This window comes from Gigantopelta aegis, chromosome 8 (genome assembly GCF_016097555.1).
Source record: "Gigantopelta aegis isolate Gae_Host chromosome 8, Gae_host_genome, whole genome shotgun sequence".
NCBI lineage: Eukaryota > Metazoa > Mollusca > Gastropoda > Neomphalida > Peltospiridae > Gigantopelta > Gigantopelta aegis.
Window position 1 is genome coordinate 23,803,943 of NC_054706.1, and position 22,907 is coordinate 23,826,849.

Genomic DNA, 22,907 nt, shown 5'->3' on the forward strand with positions numbered 1-22,907 from the left:
ATTTATAACTACAGGTAATTTAGGGGTGGAATCTAGAGGGTGGATGGCAGGGAGTGTCAGGACCACAAATACCATTAGAACTAGAATAATTATTCAAAATATATATTAAAATTGTCTTAAAAGCTATCTTAAAATCCCAACATTTCGTTTACAAACTTTAAACTTCCTCAGGGGAATAAAACACAAATGAAATGAAGAATTATTGTATGTGTAAAAATGGTTAACGTATTTTCCTTCTTGTCCATATAATTAATTTTTTTTGTAGCAGATCATATAATGATGTCGGATGATGCCAGGAGCTGGAAGATGCGGGTATAGGAGTCGGGGTGAGGTAGTGATGGGGGAGGGCTCTACATTAATTAGTCATTCAACTGAGTGCGCGCGCATAATCTTCCGAGTCTGCGTGTCAATTTAAATTCAACGGCCACTCCAATCAGGAACTGTTCGTAATGGACTGATGCCAGTCAAGTCCAGACTAAAGTAGTACTTGTATTTCTGCAATGTTGTAACAGTTCACAAGATTTGTGGCAACATACAACGGCAATTTCCAACCAAAATACAACAGACAAGTTACATAAAGCATAAAACATAAAACATAAAACGAGAGAGGAAGGAACGTAACCCAGCGTCCGGTTAATGCGCGGTCGGTCTGGGATCGATCCCCCGTCGGTCGATTCATTGGGCCGTGGTATGTGCTGTTCTGTCTATGGGATGATGCATATAACAAGAACAAAACTGCATTCACAACATACATAGATTTTAGTAAAATGGAAATAAGTCAATTTCTGTCAAAATCAGTCAAAATCTGTCGGGGTTTGGGTTTGTTTTCATGCAAATGTAAAGAAAACAAGGATTGAATAGGAATTCAACGTAACATTTGCAAAAAACGTAGGGTCTAAACAATTGAACAGGACGATAGTAGTTATTTGTTACCATAGAAGAAAACTATTATCGTTAAAACCCTCCCTGGAAATAATCCATAGATGAGCCCATACGACTTAGTCTATTACTAGCAAAAGGTAAGAAGATCACTGTCCTTCATTTATATTACCCCCCCCCCTTCCCCCCAAGAAAGAGAAAAAATCCCATTCTTATTAAACTAGCACCCACCCAAATATTTCCTGGACCCTCCCCCCCACCACCCCCCCCCCCCCCCCCCAAGAAAGAGCGGAAAGGAAATGATCCATGTGCAGAATATTTTATTCTTGTCCTTTTGATTACTGACGTTAGGGGTCTACCAATGCTAGGTAGGGTTTTTTTTTTTGGGGGGGGGGGGGTTGGGGGGGGTAAACTTAAATGAGGAAGGAAGGAAATGTTTTATTTAATGACGCACTCATCACATTTTATTTTCGGTTATATGGTTAAGGACCACACAGATATTGAGAGAGGAAACCCACTGTCGCCACCCCATGGGCTACTCTTTTCGATTAGTAGCAAGGGATCTTTTATATGCAACATCCCACAGACAGGATAACACATACCACTGCCTTTGATATACCAGTTGTGGTGTACTGGCTGGAACGAGAAATAGACCAATGGGCCCCACCAACGCGAATCGATCCAGGACCGACCGCGCATCAAGCGAACGCTTTACCACTGAGCTACGTTCCGCCCACTAAGAAAGAGAAGAAATCCCATTCATATTAAACTAGCACCCACCCACATATTTCCTGGATCCTCCCCTGCGACTTGCGTATTCCCCTTTGTTAGCCAAGGAAATAAGACCGCTGTTGGTCATATGTTCATGTAACAATACAGGGTAATTAGAACACAAGGGGGATTCGGGTCGGGTAACGCGGTAGATTAAGTTCATGTTAAACTGATCCTGGCTGCTAACAATTCTAGAGGGGAATATATTTCGAGGACTACTTGGACCCACGAACCAACTGTGCAACATGTTTATGGATAGACTGTAGCCCTAAGATAGCTCTGCAATATGCTGTAAGAAGAGTTTTACATAATTAATCTGAACAGTAGTACTGAACTCGATATTGAAGAGATGTATGGTAGATCCACGGGTGAGTACATGTATATACGAAGCTTGTATGACGACATTATGACATGATATTGATTTCTGTATGCTGTTTACATATATCGGGACATCAAAAACGGCACATGCGTTTTAATAGCTTATTTTTCTGGATGGCGTAAAGCATGGCTGTAGACAGTGGTGGGTGTGGGACAATCCTAAAAATATGAAAAGGTTCCCTTTAAAATTTAAAATCAGGTTTAAAAACATACAAAACAAAACAACTGCCTCCCCCCCCCCCCCCCGCCCCCCAAACATCAGTATGAAAGTAGTATGGTGTTTAAGTAAGGGAGGTACATCCCCACACCCCTACTGCGAATGCCCTTTTTTAAAAACGAAACAAATGATTTACTTCATGTATAAATATTTTGGAAAATATGCAAGTGTTATAATTATTTTGTTAGCAAAAGGTTTCGGATTGATATTGATACCAAATACGTGTATATGAACCACTGGTATAAATACTAGTCGCAGAAATTGGCTCGTGCTTGTTTAAATTCAATAACAGTATGTTGGGGTGTGGTTTGCTTTGTTTTGTTTCGTTATTTTTATGCAGTGGATGGGTGGGTTTTATAGTTGTTTTTTTTTTAGTTGTCTTAAAGGGACAAACCCTAGTTTTTAAACACTAAGGCATATATTCCACTATTAGAGCCGTTTATGATGACTGAAAGCAACATTACTTATACTTTATTGTTTAAATTATCCATTTCCGTACAACCGAAGTGTTTCTTGTCATCCTGGTGTTTCTAATACCACAAAATGCATTTTTCATATTTTTAAAAAAGCACGTGCGTCTGAGAAGTAACGGTTATGGAGTCACAGTTTAGTCTGTTTTTAAGGGTATTTTAACGTCACAGACTCTTGTTTCACTCGGTTGTATCCATAATTTGTTACAGGTTTGTAAATTAACCAAACTTAGTGTCCATTTTTATGGGTTGAAACCAGGGTCTAGTTGAAAAATATGCCTTAGTGTTTGAAAACTAGGGTCTGTACCTTTAAATAAAACTGAACCCATATATATATTTCATCCGAGAGACTAAACTGACAATATTCAGATATCATTTATATTCAGAAGAAGCATGCTAAAAGATTTAGTGGTGTATTGTTTTACGTTATATGTATTATAAAACAAAATCCTAGTGTTTTATAAATGACGAAAGGTATCATGGACACGCGTCTTTGAGCATCCTTATTAAAAACATTTTCATGGAGCACGGTTCATTTAACTTTGACAAACTACCAACGCCATATAACCGTAAATAAAATGTGTTGAGTGCGTCGTTAAATAAAACATTTCCTTCTTGACAAACCCAAACTTGACCTTTTTAGAATTTTGTGACACCCCCCCCTCCCCCCTTTATAAAATCCTGGATCTGCCCATGGAGTTGTTGAATACATCTTGATATCCCATGACCCCAGTACACGTAGTTCCTTTCCTCTGACAGGATAACACGTACCATGTATGACCTTTTTACATACCAATGTTGAGGCTCTGGTTAAAGCTCGCTAATGCTCTCTGCTATTTCGTTATTTAGCAAGTTAAGACTGCCTCCAAGCGAAGCACTTCGAAATTAGTCTCCGAAATTTATAACCAATTCATGTAAGACATTCAGCGTTGGGTTTCAGATTAAACTGCATTAGCATTAAACATAATCACCATGGGCGAATCTTTGGAGGTGTGTGTTGGGAACGGGGGTGGGGGGAGGGTAGGGGTTGGCAACAAATTAATACTTATGATGGTGACGTTCATCAAAGCAGTGTTCGACCATTAAAACTCTAGTATCGTCTCTCCGTCGTATAAGGGTCGGGACGTAGCCCAGTGGTAAAGCGTTCGCTTGATGCGCGGTCGGTCTGGGATCGATCTCCGTCGGTGGGCCCATTGGGATATTTCTCGCTCCAGCCAGTACACCACGACTGGTATATCAAAGGCCGTGGTATGTGCTATCCTGTCTGTGGGACGATGCATATAAAAAAAACCTTGCTGCTAATCGAAAAGAGTAGCCCATGAAGTGGCGACAGCGGGTTTCCTCTCTCAATATATGTATGGTCCTTAACCATATGTCCGACGCCATATAACCGTACATAAAATACACGTATGTTGAGTGCGCCGTTAAATAAAACATTTCCTTTTATTTCCTGTCTATAACATCGTTTTCTAATGCAAAATACAAACACAAATACTGTTTCAATAAACTCGAGGTTCTTCGCTATTAATGTGTGTATGTTCAACTGTCTTGATATGACAAACATCACGCTTCATAATGAATGAATGGATGGATGGATGGATGGATGGATGAATGAATGAATGAATGAATGAATGAATGAATGAATGAATGAATGAATGAATGCATGCATGGATGGATGGATGAATGAATAAATGTTTAACGACACTTCAGTGCGAAACACATCGGCTATTGTCAAAGTTAAGTATATTAATATGATCTACACTAAAATAAAAATTATACAAGTTATATCAATTGAAACAGAGATCGGCAAAGTCCCATTGTTTCTGTCGCCCATGGCTAATTGTTATACGACATGCATCTGCAAAATATCGAATAATCGCGTGTCATAGAAAGAAAACTAATCAGGATAATCTGTTCTAATTAGTTATATGATTAAACCCACCCCACACCAATATTCTCTAAATTTCATCTTTAAAATTGGAAACTTGTTAGTTTATGTTTCTTATGATTATTAACATTTAACATTTATAGATAATGCACTAGTATACAATCTGATATGAACAAAACAATTACCATAATTTAAAAAAATCATATCTCTGTACAAAGAAGAGTTAAAGGGACGTTTCGACCGGGTCGTAACTGCTACCACAAAGAACCGTCGTGGGTTTGTTTTTAATATATAGAATATTAATTCAATTCAATTCTTTATTTACCTACAGCTTTACAGATCATCGGTACAAAAAAACACCAATCTGATTAAAATTAGCTCTACTGGGTCTACCCTGGTAGATCTAACAGCATTGCGTAGACTCCCATGTCCAGGTGACATTTCATCTATAAATAACAATTCAAATATCGACCAATTACACTTCGCCGTTTATAGCGTTATTCGGGAGCATACAAATTCTAAAAATATCGGGCGAGACTATTTATGTAATAGGCGAACTTGTTGGTCTATTTCAACATTAAAATAACAGGGGGGAAGTGCAGTAATAAACTCTGGATTGTATACTAGTATAAACAGATTTTATGGCTATACCATCACGTTTTTTTTTTCGTCTTGAAACGAATTTTATATAAAATTTTATATTGAAATTAGTTTCCGGCATACTTCGTAATTCACCCGAATCATTTCGTATACCCTCACCATAATCCCGAATGTTTTCAAATTCTTTTTAAATCACTGGCATGATTTTGCAAGTAAGGTTTTGATTGGTCGAATAAAAGGTCAACTGGACATGAGCTCCAACGGGCTGCTGTTAGATCTACATGTAATAGTGGAGCTAATTTTAATTAGATTGAAAAAACCACATACCTTACATACAATGGCTGCACAATATAGTGTAGTGCAGAAGAATACAATATAAACACCCACATACCTTACATACCATGACTGCACAATATAGTGTAGTGCAGGAGAATACAATATAAAAATACACATATAAATGCACATACATATATGCATATATACATACATATACATTTAAATTAATCATTCTGACTAATCATACTATACATAACGTGGCTCGTATTTTGTAACATTCAAATAAATATTTACTAAGTTGATTTAATTCTTTAATATTTTCAACACTTAAAAGGACATTCCTGAGTTTGCTACATTGTAAGATGTTTCCGACTAATAAACTATTTCAACGATTAAACTTACATATTAGATATATTTTCTTGTTTAGAATATCAGTGTCTGTATATTTAATGTGTTTCTCGTCCTCTTAATATTTATAAGAAGCCCAAACTGGATTTTGTCTTCAAATAATTTCGTACGGTATATATTTTAGGAAATAAAATGACATTTAACCTAATACAAATTTTAGAACGATCAGAAACACGTTTAATATACAGCCACGAATATTATGCAGAAAAAATATATTTGATATTCAATTACAATCGTTAAAAAGTCTGTTATAACATCTTAAAAATTGCAGCAAACTCAGGAATGTCCCTTTAACAACAAGATAACTTGATAGGCTGGCGGTCTTTTCCAATAAAACCTTTTTTTTAATATATATATATTTACTTCTTATATTGTCCTATCTAAAATGATATTCATCCTCAACTTTATTCCGATTTCAATAAATACAAGTTCTTTTTGTTGTTTCTATGTTTCTATACCTTCCCGTTTCCAGAGCCAAAACGTGTGCTGATCATCTTAATTTAGTTAAAAATGTACGCTTTTGTTTAGGAATATATTTTTGTAAATAATACTGTAAACACAAGTTGTCAACAACATGCTTATATAAAATACACTTTGGTGACGTATTTAATAAACTAAATAAATTCTGCTTCGCCTGATCAAAAATACAAGTTTTAATTAATAGCAAAACATATTTCCCACATATAAATTGTTGATTTCCCCACAAATCGCCGAAACCTAATAGCAAAATTTTATTTTTTAAAAAGGTTACCCAATTAAACTTTTGAACTGAATTTCCCTTTAAAAGTAAAGTTTATTTTATTTAACGATGCCACTAGAGCACATTGATTTTTTATCTTATCATCGGCTATTGGACGTCAAACATATGGTCATTCTGACACTGTTTTTTAGAGGAAACCCGCTGTCGCCGCATAGGCTACTCTTTTACGACAGGCAGCAAGGGATCTTTTATTTGCGCTTCCCACAGGCAGGATAGCACAAACCATGGCCTTTGTTGAACCAATTATGGATCACTGGTCGGTGCAAGTGGTTTTATACCTACCCACTGAGCCTTGCTGAGCACTCACTCAGGGTTTGAAGTCGGTATCTGGATTAAAAATCCCATGCTTCGACTGGGATCCGAACCCCATTACCTACCAGCCTGTAGACCGATGGCCTAACCACGACGCCACCGAGGCCGGTCCCTCTGAAAGATCCAACAGTACTTTGTACGCTTCTTTAAGAATACAGTTTTTTGTTGGAAGTAATTTAAACTAGTATTTTACCTATGTGCGAAACAGACGTATAGATTCCATTGGAATTCTTCCAAGTTCAAAGTATACCATAATATTACAAGTAGATTTCTTCACTCCTAATAACCTTTTACAAAACTCTAAATGCAACATTGGCATTTGCTACATCACTACCTTTATTAAACCCCCATACTTCACATCAAATACTGCTGACATATGTATCAAACATTGTTTTACAATTCACACTCAAAGTTTTACACCTAGAATATAGAGCAAATAAGGCTTTAAAATATATATAATATATAGAATACATGTATACAATTTGTGAGTTACGTTTATAATTTTGTTGCTGTACTACTTTTGGTAATGAATGCATACTCTGTTTGTTCTGTGATCAGCCCATTAGCGGAATATTAGGTTGTTAGGTACACATTTCGAATCGCAATATTTGCTCTAACTATAGTAACTGCACCTCTAGATGTTATGTAACATAGAAGTGATTCATATTTGGATCTCATTTATATTAAGCTCAAAACACACCGAACACGGGTCTGGGTCAGGATCTAGCGAGTTTGGTACCAGTTGTAAAAAGAAACGCACTGATAGACCCGTGCTGGCGCCAAGATCTGGCAGCAGACGACATAGGACATGCGGTATATTTTGTGCCTTCCATCCTCACCAGACCCAGACCAAGCGTCGATGTGCTTCGGGTCTTAGTATTAGGAATGTTATATTAAATAGATACCCACACACCCTATCTCGCATCTGTAATATGTTTTTAATTCAATCACTTTGTGTATATATCTCTAACAGCTCAGACCCCCACTGCTGTTAATTATCAATCCAATATCACATGGGATTTACAGTATTCACTCGAGTATAGATTTGTGACAAAAGTGCCATCTGTCGTTTATGTCTGCATATAGAGCATGTGCAATAGTAATCACTTTGGAGATTAATTCTTTATGTATGTATGTATGTATTTATTATTTATATATGCAGTAAGCTAAAATTGGGAACTCGAGTTGGTTGTAAAATAGGAAACAATGATATGTATATGTATATGTATATGTATATGTATATATATATACTAGTATATAGATATGTATATGTATATACTAGTATATATATATATATATATATATATATATATATATATATATATATATATATATAGAGAGATATAGAGAGAGAGAGAGAGAGAGAGAGAGAGAGAGAGAGAGAGAGAGAGAGAGAGAGAGAGAGAGAGAGACGGAGACGGGATCTGACTCAGTCAGCAATGTTCTTTGGTCGTAGGATCGAATCCACTTGGTGAGCCCGTCCCAAGCCGTGCTCCACGACTGTTATACCAAAGGCCTTGATATGTTCTGTTCTGTTAGTGGAAAATAATGTATCCAGTTTTCTTTTTATTAAGATTAACCGTCAGAATTATCAAATGTTCGGCATCCAATACTCGATCATTAATAAATCAACGTGCTCTTGTGATGTCTTTAAATAAAACAAACTTTTAAGTTTTTAACTGTCTTTGACAGACAATCCAAACAGTTAAAACGTGTTCCCCGGACAATGTACTTGAACGTTAGTTAGATATAGAAAAATTAATAAATTAAAATTAATGAAACCCCAAAACCACCCTCTATTTACACAAACACAGACGTAGGAAACATTGGATCCACAGTTATACAAATAACTACCCCCATCCCTCCCAGTTGCCGCCATCTTCAGACATGTTTTAATATTACTGACTTCCAACATTTAGGGTCTACTCTTTGTCCTTTCTGCGTGTTACAGGTAGTACTAAACCAAATAACTTCCGGCTGGGACAAAGTTGGAGGTGCACCCAACTTTTGATAGAGAAGTGAACACCACAAGTCCTGTGATTGGTTATAAATGTGAGTGTGTTGGTTGTAAAAAATAATAGTTTTATCTGGGTAAAAAAAATGTGCAATTTTATTTCATCTAGTACCAGTGTGTCAAGTAGCCTTGTGCTTGAAACATGTATGGGGTACCTATAAAAAAAACGTACTCGAATTTTGTGCGAAACTAGGGTAGTCATAGACGCTACGCGTTATCTCAGAAACGAGCAGCTTGACCCCCAGTTTTAGCCACATATGTTACTATTGTCGTCTATGGGATTTGATTTGGTAGTATACACCCTACAGGCGTTCTAGTAAGCTTAAGGCTATACACAGTATCCGTTTTTATTTTGAACTTTGACATGGTAACTAATCGAATGTTTTGTTTCCAGCACACCTCATGTTATGGGTGCGTTATTTTTGCAACAGTTACGCAACTGGTCTATTTAACTGAATTACGGCACATTATGACATTTAAACCGCTTTCTTTGAGGAGTATATGCTTTAGACGATCACACGGTATAGGACGCTATATGTATACTACATAGTGGCGGATCCAGAAAATCTATTTTTGTGGGGTTAATGATATGAGACGGAATAAATGAATGAATCAATGAATGTTTAACGACACCCCAGCACGAAAAATACATCGGCTATTGGGTGTCAAACTATGGTAATGCAAACAAATAAAGTGATGATGAACATCAATATAAGAATTCAAGACTGAAATAAAAACAGTGTAAAGAACTGTACAAAAATACAAATATCACAGATAGATACTGACTTTTACTCAAAATTTCAATTTTGTGCTGTATTGGCCATTCTCAAAGAGAATGTTACACCCCTGCACCACGGTCAGGTTACAGCACGCGCAGGGGATATGAGACGGAATGCCAAGGGACTTTTGGGGGAGGTTTGGAGGGGATCGTAAATAAAAAAGAAGAAAATTAATATATAATAAAATTATAACTGTCGCAAAATTTAGCAGCCCCCTAGATCCGCCTCTGCTACATGTATGTATATTTAGAATATTTGCACGACTTCACTGAGTAAATATCCGATTCGTCCATTGTTACATTTATGAGAGAGATTAACTAAACAAATCCACTTATGACGTGCATTTTTTTTTCAGACTTGGACTCAGTTTGCTGTTCGCCACGAAAGAGTTAATCATACATCCTACTTGAAGAGTATTGCGTGTCTGCGTTCTTGCTTAACGAGACTACGTTCTTGATCGTCGAGACCAAATTGTTGGTCTGTGGACGACAGTCTGTGAACGAAGGTGGGTAAACATCCGAAGACCCACGAAGATGACAGTGGAAGAGGGACACGTGGGACGTGTGTGAAAGAATTAAAATATGTGAAGGAAACACGCTAAAGAAGATCAAGGAGGCGTACAAGGAAAACTGAAGAGTTCCAGACAAGTAATCAACCACGTGATACGCGTTAACATCCACTGGATGTTCAAACACGTCTGTTCTGGGCACCAACTGAATTCCAATGAAAATGTGTTCACGTTAGTAAGTTCCAGGCAGTTTGTTACCCGTACGCCTTTACTGTTATCGTGCATGTGTTGTATCCTGACGAGTATGTTGCTGGTCTAAAACTTCAAAACTTTGAACTGATCACTAGACCTATATCACTATAACTGAAATGGCACCCTGTCATTATATTATCGACTGGGTTGATTTCAAGGAAGAAAACCATTCCTAATATACAGCATACTTTCTGAAGACATGTGATAAATTATATTCAAAGATCAGTTTCCACGCAAACTCCTCAATCATCTATACCAATGCATCCTAAACCCAAAAGCGCCCCAGCGAGGATGAAATCCAAATTTACCAGCAACAAATCGAACGCGACCAAAGAGATGGAAGCGTGGGCCAAGAGAGACACGGACACCCTCGGTGCCAGTCACGAGGCGCTGCGCATGGCGGGACAGCTGTCAGACAACGTCACCGAGGAGCGGATGCTGAGGTCGAAGCTGTGGGAACTCTCCAAAGAGAGACACAAATTCCTGTTGCAGAACGCGTACGAGAAGAAAATGTTCATGGACAAGATAATGAAGAAAGCCACCACGGTTCGGCACTACTCGGCCCAGACCGGAACCATGCGGAGACACTCGTTTGAAACGCCCAACTACAGCGACTCTCGGAGCGACGTCGCCAGCAGCATCATCAGCGTCAAGTCGGCCCCGCATACGAGGTTGCACACCAACGCTCGTTTTGCTCTGCTGGAGAGAATGGACCCGAAAAACGGAAGGGACCGGCCGAAAGAAGTGAAGAACATGACGTCTGCGGAGAAAACGCGAGTTGTGACATTTAGACCCCAGTTGGTGACAGAAATAGAGAGCAGAGCCGGAAAGGGCAAACCTGCATGTTTTTCACGTCATCAGACGTTCCTCCCAAATGAAGTCACTGTCCAGCCGACGCAGGCCGCATCCAGACTGGCAAGGTCAATAAAGGCGGTGGCCACAATGTCGGCAGTGTCTCAAGCGTTCAGCTCCGCACTGAAGGAATGCGACGAAGATGATTCGTCCTCTAATTCGTGGACAAAAAAGAAAAACGAAAAAGTTTTAGGCGCCATTACCGGAAGTACGATTCGTGATCCAAGGTACTCTCATCTGGAGCATGCGCTCTGCCCCATTAAGTCGAATGCGGCGCCGATGGACCTGAAATCAGTTGTGGGGAATTTAGAATCTTTGCACTTGCCACCCAGAACACCGAAAGAAGCGAAACCGAAAATAGAACTGAAAGCGATGGAGTTTATGAAGGAACGCGGAATTGTCTTTTGATAAATACCTTTAAAATAAAACGAAAGAAGAACGATTCGTGAAGAAAAAAGGTGTTCATTATGTACATCAAATACTTTGGTTAACTAATTTTACTTCTTTATTTGGATATTTCTTCTCTTCTTGTTAATGGATTTTAGTTACCATGACATGCCTCCATGACAATACAATATTTTATGTACAACATAATATAACAATACATATACATGCTCATGCTTTGGTAGTAATTTACATAGTTATGTTGGCTATTAAGTGTTGCCATTTATTATATTCTCAGATAAGAAAACACGTCTTTATAGCTGGTTAAATAAAATACGTTTCGGGATAAATTAAATAAGAATGTATACATAAGAAGGAATGCTGCCGTATGATACTGCCTTTTAAAGGCCTTAAAACATTGTACACTCTTCATCAACATCATCATCACCGGCGATATGGAACACAGATCAATGTGCTGGTGTACAATTGTTCACTAGTACTATTCTTTACATTTGTATGCGAGGATAAAGTTATAAACCACTACCAGTTAGACCAGTTGATGTGTTTAGGGGTCAGTATGCAGGGGTGGTAGTGGCACGAGCACATTTGTTGGGTATATACGTATGGTAGGACAAAAGGCAAAGGATTTGGGCCTATACCACACTCACCCTGCACAACCCCACCTGTTTCTACACACCTGGGTTAAGTATGGGAACTACGGTACTCAGGACCGTAGCAAGGATTTTTTGTTGGGGGGCAACCGAGTAGTTAATAGTCTAAAATTCCGTGAACAGTTAAGAAGAGAATTTGCTTCAAGTTTCTATAATGCTTTCGGGATTGCCCCCCTTACCCCCCCCCCCCCCCCCCCCCCCCAAGCTACGGCCCTGGTACTATCATCAATCTCCTCTTTTTGTTTTGAATAAAGTAAACAGCAAATCGGAAATAAACACAAACTCACTTTATTTTTTATTTATTTGCATTTTATATCATAATGGACCACATATTATAATATGCTGAATTAAATTCGCTCTCGGGAACAATTGGACTGGTTTTCATACCTTACCCTATTCCAGCACATTTATTCAACAATATACTTTTAATTTCAACTTATTTTCATGCTTATATGTAAGGTTCAAACATGCTGTCCTGGGCACACACCTCAGCTATCTAGGCTGTCTGTCCAGGGCAGTGGGTTAGTTGTTAATTGTTAGTGGTTAGTAAGAGAGAAGATGGTGTAGTAGCCTTACACCTACACACCGAGTCGTTAACACTCGCTTTGGGTGGGAGCCGGTACCGGGCTGCGAAACCTGTACCTACCAGCCTTATGTCCGATGGCTTAACCACAACACCACCGAGGCCGGTAACAATATACTAGACAACTCTCCTAAATGCAACGTATGTTGATACGTTTTGCTTGCAATACAATCTTAGAATATCATTACTATATCGTTACTCTTACTTCCAGGTGCTTGTTAAACAAGGTAGATATATCTGGTATTGAAAGATCGTCATTTTATTTTAAAATGTCCATTGTACATGTATTTACTTTCAATATATATACAAATGTATCTTTATATATATATATATATATATATATATATATATATATATATATATATATATATATATATATATATATAACTCACTATACAGTCATTGTAATTAGCGTTAAATAATCGGATATTTTGTTTTGAAGGTAGGTAACACAAATATTATGAAATGTTGAACAGTATTCGGTAGATGTGCAATCATGACGGACACGATAACACTGTGTTTCCAAAGTATAGTTGATGTAGCTATGCCCGTTTCATTCGATTGCCGACATCGCTACAGCCCTGCAGGCTATGAGGTCAGCGATCACTAAGCAGACAAAATAAGCAACTTTGTTTCAAGACGTGACTGACTAACACTCATTTGATTCAACATACTGTATTTATTTGCATATTTTGCTTCTATTGGTGATAATAAATGAAATATTAAAAAAAAACCCACCCCACTAATTCTTGTGTTTATAGTGTTTAAATTCGAAAAATCTAAAATGTCGGACTTCCTGAATGAAAACGGCTAACTTCTGTAAATGTTTACAACGAACTACTGCTATAACGATCCGATGTTCCTGGTCCCATGCAGTTCGTTATAAGAAAGAAAGAAAGAAAGGTTTTATTTAGCGACGCACTCAGCACATTTTATTTACGGTTATATGGCGTCAGACATATGGTTAAGGACCATACAGATTTTCAGAGGAAACCCGCTGTCGCCACTACATGGGCTACTCTTTCAGATTAGCAGCAAGGGATCTTTTATTTGCGCTTCCCACAGGCAGGATAGCACAAACCATGGCCTTTGTTGAACCAGTTATGGATCACTGGTCGGTGCAAGTGGTTTACACCTACCCATTGAGCCTTGCGGAGCACTCACTCAGGGTTTGGAGTCGGTATCTGGATTAAAAATCCCATGCCTCGACTGGGATCCGAACCCAGTACCAACCAGCCTGTAGACCGATGGCCTAACCACGACGCCATCGAGGCCGGTTTCGTTATAAGAGTATTTTATTGTATATAAGAGTATTTTACTGTATATATATATGTATACAATATACACACTGGTGGAAAGAAATAAGGGAACCATTAGAGAATACTCAACGAACTAAGAGGCAATACCGATTATCTTGCACAAGTGAATTGATGTTGTCCTTCCCGAAACCTTTCGCCTCTTGACTGCCAATAATAATTAAAAAATTGTCTCCCTAATTAAATACTTTCTGTCCCATGCAGGCGATCGGACCCAGGACAGACGTGCCTGAAACCTCTACGTTAACAAGAGTCCGAGACTGCTAGTGACACAATCAACATCTGACACTTTAGATTCAGGGTGTTTGGACAAAGTCACCATTTCCTATTTCCTTTTACTATTTGTGTGATCCCTTATTTATTTCCATTAGTATATATATATATATATATATATATATATATATATATATATATATATATCTGTGTGTGTGTGTGTGTGTGTGTGTGTGTGTGTGTGTGTATACACACGTCATATGTTTAATAGCCCTTAGGAACGAGATCTGGTGTGTGTGTGTGTGGGGGGGGGGGGGCGGGGCAAAATCTCTAGTGGGTCACAGCCTCTAGTGGGGGTGGGGTGGGGGAGGGCACAAACCATAGTTTTATCATTATATATAAAGAGTAGGAAAACCCCGTACATTTTCGCCGTCAAAAAGGGGTGTCATTTTGTGTAACCTCTCCCCCCCCCCCCCCCCCCCCCCCCCAACACACACGCACAACTCACACCGTCCCTACGGGTCTGTTTAAACTTGTGGAGTTGTTGTCCGTTACTAATAAAAAAAGGCCTTTGTAATATTGGAAAATATATTTAAAATGCATTATTCATTCGTTACTAGCTACATATTTAATTGTCCTTCAACATATGCACCACTAATATTGTCAAGTATTATTGAATTGTATATGAAATGTATTCCTTTGAGCTAGAAAGCTTAAGGCTAATAAAATTTGGTATGCATGTATAATATACATTCATTCATTGATGGACGCAAAACCAGTCTAGCTAGTGATCGCAAACGATCGATCTCCGCACACGTTTCAAATCGGATCTTAATATAATTTTACGATCCGATTTTAATGACATTTTCCATTGGGCAAACCTTATTTCCACAAGTTTTAAATATTATATTACTATTTTTTTTCCACAGATTTACATAGTTTATCACAATCCCTTTTCAAAATTGAGACTCTGAGTCTGCGAAATAATTCCATATGGCCGTAAGTGATAAACAAAGAATTCCATAGAGTACATTTTGAGAGGTCTCACGTAATGGAACGACACAGCATAGTCACTTATGTTTTCTTGTCCCTGTAAAAGATAGAAAGAAAGAAAAAAACAATTATTTACTGAGAACTGTTTGAGAATGGATCAAATGGGGAGGTACCCATCTTCATAAATCAAGGCTAATATTCGTTCCTCGTATTCAGCCATGATACATGTAGTCAAGATTACTGATATCCACTACTAGCGCCCTCTATTGGAAGAAAATTTGTAACACCGATTATGTCCCTTACACGATGACATCGCTGACCAATCACAGCATCGGTAACATGTGACAATCTTGAAAGCAATATCAAAAATTAACCGCCAAAACCTTTTTTTTAACATATCGTGACAAACACGACACGTTTCCACGGACGCTGACGCTGCCATCTTTGTTTACAATAACAAGGGAATCTATAAGGAGCGTTGCGATTCGTTGCAATCAGATCTCATCGCATCCAATGAAATTTAAGCATTTTGTGGCATGATTTCTTGACGACATGTATCAAGGCTGAATACGAGGAACGAATATTAGCCTTGATTTATGAAGATGGGAGGTACCATGGCTATTATTTAATGTCTACGCTAATAATGACTGAAATTTGGCCTCTAATACCAAGTGTCTCCTATTTGTTTCTCACAGGCCCAAAACACATCGGACCTGGGTCTTGGTCTGGCGAGTATGGTACCAGTCGAAAATGAAACGCACTGAATCGAATGTGACAAAACACACCGCGTCTGTGCTGGCGCCAACTACAGATCTGGCAACAGACGACATAGAACATGAGCTGTTTTCACATTGCCAGACTAATATTCGTACCTGACTCTTTAATTTTTCTAATAAACAAAAGGAAAGGAATTTATTAATCAATATTGATTTGTCATACTTATTTGTTGGTGTTTATAGATGTAAATTTATCTAAAAATATGAACTAATTAGTATATATTGGTAACACGTCACAGCTACAGACGCAGACGTCAAAATACACCAGTCATGACGTCATTGCCACACTCGTCACTCGCCAGACCCAGACCCGGACTCACTTTTAGGGAACACACGGACCGGGACATAGCCCAGTGGTAAAGCGCTCGATCGATGCGAGGTAGGTCTGGGATCGAACCCCGTCGGTGGGCCCACTGGGCTATTTCTCGTTCTAGCCCGTGCACCACGACTGGCATATCAAAGGCCGTGGTATGTACTACCCTGTCTGTGGGATAATGCATATAAAATATCCCTGGCTGTTAATCGAAAAAAGTAGCCCATGAAGTGGCGACAGCAGATTTCCTCTCTCAATATCTGTGTGGTCCTTAACCATATGTCTGAAATGTGTTGAGTGTGTCGTTAAATAAAACATTTCCTTTAGGGGACACCTGCCAAGTACCCTAAATATAAGAGTAAATCTGTGCCAGAAGACTGTTAAATTAAATTAGCCTTGCATAGATTTCGATTGATGTTTTAGACTTTAGCAAACACATTACTGAATAAATCAATATGTACGTTTAAGTTGCATTTTAACTATTAATATCACTTATAAGTCATAACTATCACAGGTTTAACAATACAACATTTTAAATATCAGTTCATCACCTGTCATTTGTAAACTATTAAAGATACCGTCCTTATAAATATAAATATATAAATATAAATTAACTATATCATTTTTGTTTAGAATATCAGTGTTTGTATATCCTCGAGTAACCGTGAACCGGCCTATTAAAGAAAAATGGTTTCTGCACACGCGCATTGTAATGTACGATCGATTTGATGAAATAATATTTTACCTTGTTCACTTTATTGTCAACATCAACCAACATATGTTAATATCCATGCCATTTTCTGTTGTGAAAAGATTCAATGCATGTCGTAGTCTAATGATGACATTCTTCAGCTACTCCCGTAAACCGGGCTATTGTTTTTCAAGAGTGACTCGTGACAAGTGACGTCACCAAAACTATTATGCAATGAATCTATGAAGCAGACGAGACTGACAATGACAGCGGTGTGAAACTTGTTTATTTGGTTTTATTTAATATTACACACCATTTAATATAGTGCGCACAGTTTAAAATGGCCGCCGTGTATACATTTCACTATACATAAAACTACTTTGAATGTCTTTTTCTCATTTGTGTACTTAGTTTTTTTTAGGAAGGTCTTCTTAATTCAACAAAAGTATTTTAAAAGGACATTTCCGAGTTTTCTGCATTGTAAGATGTTTTCGACTAATAAAATATTTCTACGATTAAACTTATATATTAAATATATTTTCCTGTTTAGAATGTCAGTGTCTGTATATTCAATGTGTTTCTGGTCGTCTTAATATTTGTAAGAAGCCCAAACTGGATTTTGTATTCAAATAATTTTGTACGTACGAAATTTTTTTATTTTAGGAAATAAAATGAAATTTAACCAAATACAAATATTAGACCGATAAAAAAAACGTTTAATATACAGCCACTAATATTTTATGCAGAAAAATATATTTGATATGTAATTACAATCGTTAAAAAGTCTCTGTTAGTCGATAACATCTTAAAAATTGCAGCAATCTCAGGAATGTCCCTTTAATGCCTAGGGTTCAGTTGTATGCAGATAGACCGGTTTATGGGGTTGTCCGGTTCGCGGTTCTTCACGATATTTAAAACATGCTACAGCGAAAACCAGTTCAGAACAGTTTCTTTAAAGTGACAGACTTTAGTTTCAACCCTAAAAATGGACACTAAATGTGGGTAATCGACAAACCTGTAACAGGGAACGGGAAAATACCCTCTAAAAATAGACCAGAGCTTATCTCCATGCCCGTTACTTCTCAGAAATACGTGCGTGTTTAGAATTATGACAAATACATTTCATAGTATCACACACACACACGCGCGTACACACACACGCACACCCATACACACACGCATGCACGCACAAACACGCACACAACACACAAATACACACACACATACACACACGCACATAGACACACACACATACACACACCAGGATAACCAGAAACACTTTGTATATTTAGAAATGGACACTCTAAACAATAAAATGTAAGTAATGTATAATTTCCATTATAAAAAATACGGGTGTAATAGTGAAAAATCACGCGGTAGTATTTAAAACTAGGGTCAGCGACTTTAAATATTACATTTTAATTTCTCATTTCCTCACCTGTTTGGCGCCGTCCGCGTCGTAATTATAATACCATTTAGGGTAACCACCAAACAAATGCGTTTCTGCGTCAAAACAATGGAAGCGGCTCCTCCCTAACATATCCGTGGAGTTTCCTGCTACTATCCCCAGCTTGGACATACATTTCCCTATCTCGGCATCCTCCGCGCCGCCATCTTGTTTGCAGATGGTTGTGTTGGAACCCTTTTCCACAAAGGTCTTCAGAGCCTGTCTGCTTAAAACGTATCCAGCGCCGCCACTGAAGTAACCTTGTTTGACCATTTTCTTGAATTTGTGACCGAAATAGACTGGCTGGCTGGTGTTGTGGTCGGACAGGAAGTAACGCAGGTTTTCCACTATGACGTAGGTATCATCATCAGCCTTCATGAACCAATCGGCTTCGTCGTAGAAGTGTTCGTATACGTACCTGAACGCTCCTGAAAGACAAACACAACAAGCATTGGGCCAGTGATTGGATTCGTTTTAATACAGTACAGACTGTACAGTAAAATGCAGTATCTAACAATAGAATAAAATAGAATATAATACTGTGACGGACCCAGAAAATCTATTTAAGGGGGGGGGGGGGGGGGGATGACATGAGGCGAAATACCAAGGGAACTTTGGGGGAGGTTTGGAGGGGGATGGCAATTAATATATAATAAAACTATAACTGTCGCAAAAATTTAGGGGGTGGGGGCGGGCCCGTGCCCCCCCCCCCCCCCCCCAGATCCGCCTCTGGAATATATTGCAATACAATACAATACAAATACAAATACAAATACAAATACAAATACAAATACAACACAACACGACACGACACGACACAAACACAAAACATGCAATACGTGCAATGCAATGCAATATAAAATTAAAGTTTGTTTTGTTTAACGACACCGCTGTTTAGAGACACATTGCTTTATTAATCATCGGCTATTGAATGTCAAACATTTGGTAATTTTGACATACAATCTTAGAGAGGAAACTCGCTACAGATTTCCATTAGTAGCAAGGGATCCTTTATTATATAATATGCTCCATCCTACAGACAGAATAGCACATACCCAATGGACCCACCGACGGGGATCGATCCAAGATCGATTGCCCTAAATGCGAGAGTTTTACCACTGATCTATATAGCTACATCCCACCCGTAACAGCTTTAGCCACATACATGGTTTTGTAATCTATGGGATTTGACACGACTATTATTATACACCGTTCAAGCTGTGGCGTGGCGTGCTCAGGGGCGTACCTAGCCTAAAACAGGTGGGGCGACAGTGCAACTGGCAGACTCTTCGTCTTCTGCGTTCAAGCTATAGTTAATCATGCTTTAGATTTGGAGTCCGGTTGTCGTGATAAAAATCGTTGTCTCTGTCAAATCTTCTTTCGAACCCCAAAGCTTGACACAAAGACAGACAGTGTTGCTCCGTTCGGCCAGAGTTTTATCCTGGCTTCATCGTAGAGGGGAAAGAATTGCAGGTTGGAATATACCAATTCAAATCCCATAGGCGACCATGTTAACGTTTGTGTTTAAAAACACTATATGCAATATATCAACCAAACTATGACCCATAAACATCAGTACTACAACCCCTACATCAAAGTATTTCATGGCTCATTTTCGGTATAACCAGGTGTTTTTACAACACCCCTAGTTTCGCACAAAATTTTAGTACTTTTTTTTACATGTACCCCATACATGTTCCAAGCACAAGGCTACTTGACTCAGTGGTACTAGATGAATTAAAATTGTATAAATTTTTAGCCCAGATGAAACTAATTTTTTTTACAACCAACACACTCACATTTATAACCAATCACAGGACTTGTGGTGTTAACTTCTCTATCAAAAGTTGGGTGCACCTCGAACTTCGACCCAGCTGGAAATTAATTGGTATAGTGTTACCTGCAGGATGTGCTCTGGGGACTGTGGTCCTGTTTGACATGGACATTCATCTGTGTCTGCCAGTTTCAGGCGGTACATATGGGATCTGAGATGGCAGTGACCGGTTGTTAGCAGACTCAACGCAAGAGTAATAGAAGCACAGCGTAGCCAGGGGGTGGGGATATTGAGGCCATGACTTCCAAACCACATGGGGTCGGGACGTAGCCCAGTGGTAAAGCGTTCGCTCGATGCGCGGTCGGTCTGGGATCGATCCCCGTCGGTGGACCCATTGGGCTATTTCTCGTTCCAGCCTGTGCACCACGACTGGTATATCGAAGGCCGTGGTATGTACTACCCTGTCTGTGGGATGGTGCATATAAAAGATCCCTTGCTGCTAATCGAAAAAGAGTAGCCCATGAAGTGACGACAGCGGGTTTCCTCTCTCAATATCTGTGTGGTCCTTAACCTATGTCTGACGCCATATAACCGTAAAAAAATATATGTTCAGTGCGTCGTTAAATAAAACATTCTTCTTTTTTTTCCAAACCACAAGATTTTACTTACCACTTTTAATATTTACCTGTTGACCCAAAGCATGACTCATGATCTCCAATATGAAATCATGGCTACGCCAAAGAATAGATCACTTTTTACCTACAAAGGGCACGTTATTATTTTGTCTGGGGCTGCAGCTACCTCCTCTAAGTACGGCCCTGATTATGCGATATTTTATTACACTATAAAAGTACTGGAACCATTTCCTCAGTATTCGGCCTGCGTTCAGGAATAACAAGGAACACTGACGTTCGCGAATAAATTAGTTAGTTGTGCGTGTTCATTCGATATACCGTGAAGTGCATGTAATACGTTTTTTTTTTTTAATATTAAAATCCCCCAACGAGACAAAAAAATGTATACTTTATTCCACCAATATGGGGGTATTAGTATACCACCTTTAGTTTAGGGGTTCCCTCAGGGCCGTTAGGCGTAGCGGCCCGACACACCATGGTCCATAAATTAAGCGCTTTGACGGCGTGGAAGCGCCTTAAATCAATTACCGCTAACGCCTTGCTTTAGAAAAACAATTATCACAAGTCCGAGCGTGGCAGTCGACTACCTCTTGCAAACAACTTGTGTACCAATATATCAAGCACACCTAATCACCATAACAGGTAAAACACTTCCTGAATACCTAACAATGGACCAGTCGTCTTCTCACAATTGATGTGTGGTAATTTTACCACATCTACTGGGATCGCTAATCCGTCAGGAAGGCGCTTACACGTAACGGGATTCACATGCCGAGCAATCAAGCTTCAAGGCCGATCAAAGAAGATGCCCATTGACAGAATCAACTGTACCATTTAACTGAATAAAGGATATGTGAAGCACTTTTTAAATGTACAGTTAAGTTGGCAATCAATCATTTCTATCCTAACACCCCCTTCCCAAAACAAACACTGAAAACATCCAAAGCTCGCGCTGTCGGTTGCCAAAATTAGCCATTGGCTAATTAAAAATAATTTTTACAAAAAAATGGCTAATAAAATTTGCAAGTGGCTAAAATTGTGCCTAAGCCATTTTCTATCTTCTCACGTGAACAAACGGTTACATAATCTATCCGACACCTCAAATATAATAATAATACCAAATATTCTGAGTGCTCTGACAACTCGATTCTCGTCGTATAACCCAGTAGTTGTTAATCTGTGTGCACCCGTCGTAAGTCGGGAGTTGGGTAAATTACAACACAATCGCCGAGTTGGTCAACTTTATGCTGGCAGTTGGTAGTCTGAAACTAGCATTACGTTGTAATACATCGGTTCCTTTTTTGACGTAAACGGACTATACTAGCTTAAGCAAGGGGATTAATCGAACCTATAGTCTTGGCTGTCAGGTGGTTTCGACCTTCGGTCACGTTCAGTCCGATGGTGGGGAACGTTGTGTTGGTCTCCGAGCTGAAGAACAGCAACTTGTTGCATCTTTTGCCCCACGTGTTACGCACGTGTACCGCTCGCGTGTCCAGATTTTTGGGTGACGTCATGATCCAACACAATACCCGCACTGTTTTCTCAAGCTTCTTGGCAAGAATATTGTCATCTGCAAATATATTATTATTATTATGTCAAAATGCAGAAATCGTCATTTACAGACATACACACACACACACACACACACACACACACACACACACACACACACCAACCCTACCGAGCGTTGGTAGACCCCGTATGTCAGTGATCAAAAGGACAAGAATAAAATATTCTGCACACAAAG

General features: G+C 38.8%; 2 protein-coding genes across 3 annotated transcripts in view; one reads left to right on the forward strand and one right to left on the reverse strand.

The window, feature by feature from the left end:
• The first annotated feature begins 1,835 nt into the window (after window positions 1-1,835).
• On the forward strand, window positions 1,836-12,968 carry LOC121379126. The gene is made up of 2 exons (XM_041507607.1): window positions 1,836-2,018; window positions 10,108-12,968. The coding sequence occupies exon 2, from the start codon at window positions 10,771-10,773 to the stop codon at window positions 11,770-11,772; it is 1,002 nt and encodes a 333-aa protein (XP_041363541.1). The 5' UTR covers window positions 1,836-2,018; window positions 10,108-10,770; the 3' UTR covers window positions 11,773-12,968.
• A 2,031-nt stretch (window positions 12,969-14,999) lies between these two features.
• The window catches only part of LOC121379125 (glycoprotein-N-acetylgalactosamine 3-beta-galactosyltransferase 1-like), a 14,521-nt gene continuing 6,613 nt past the window's right edge, over window positions 15,000-22,907 (reverse strand). For both annotated transcript variants that reach the window (XM_041507606.1, XM_041507605.1), the window contains exons 3-5: window positions 22,509-22,730; window positions 18,743-19,179; window positions 15,000-15,621 (exon numbers count right to left, since the gene is read on the reverse strand). In XM_041507606.1, coding sequence (XP_041363540.1) covers window positions 15,475-15,621; window positions 18,743-19,179; window positions 22,509-22,730 — 806 coding nt within the window. In that variant the 3' untranslated portion in view covers window positions 15,000-15,474. The remainder of the gene's footprint in view (window positions 15,622-18,742; window positions 19,180-22,508; window positions 22,731-22,907) is intronic.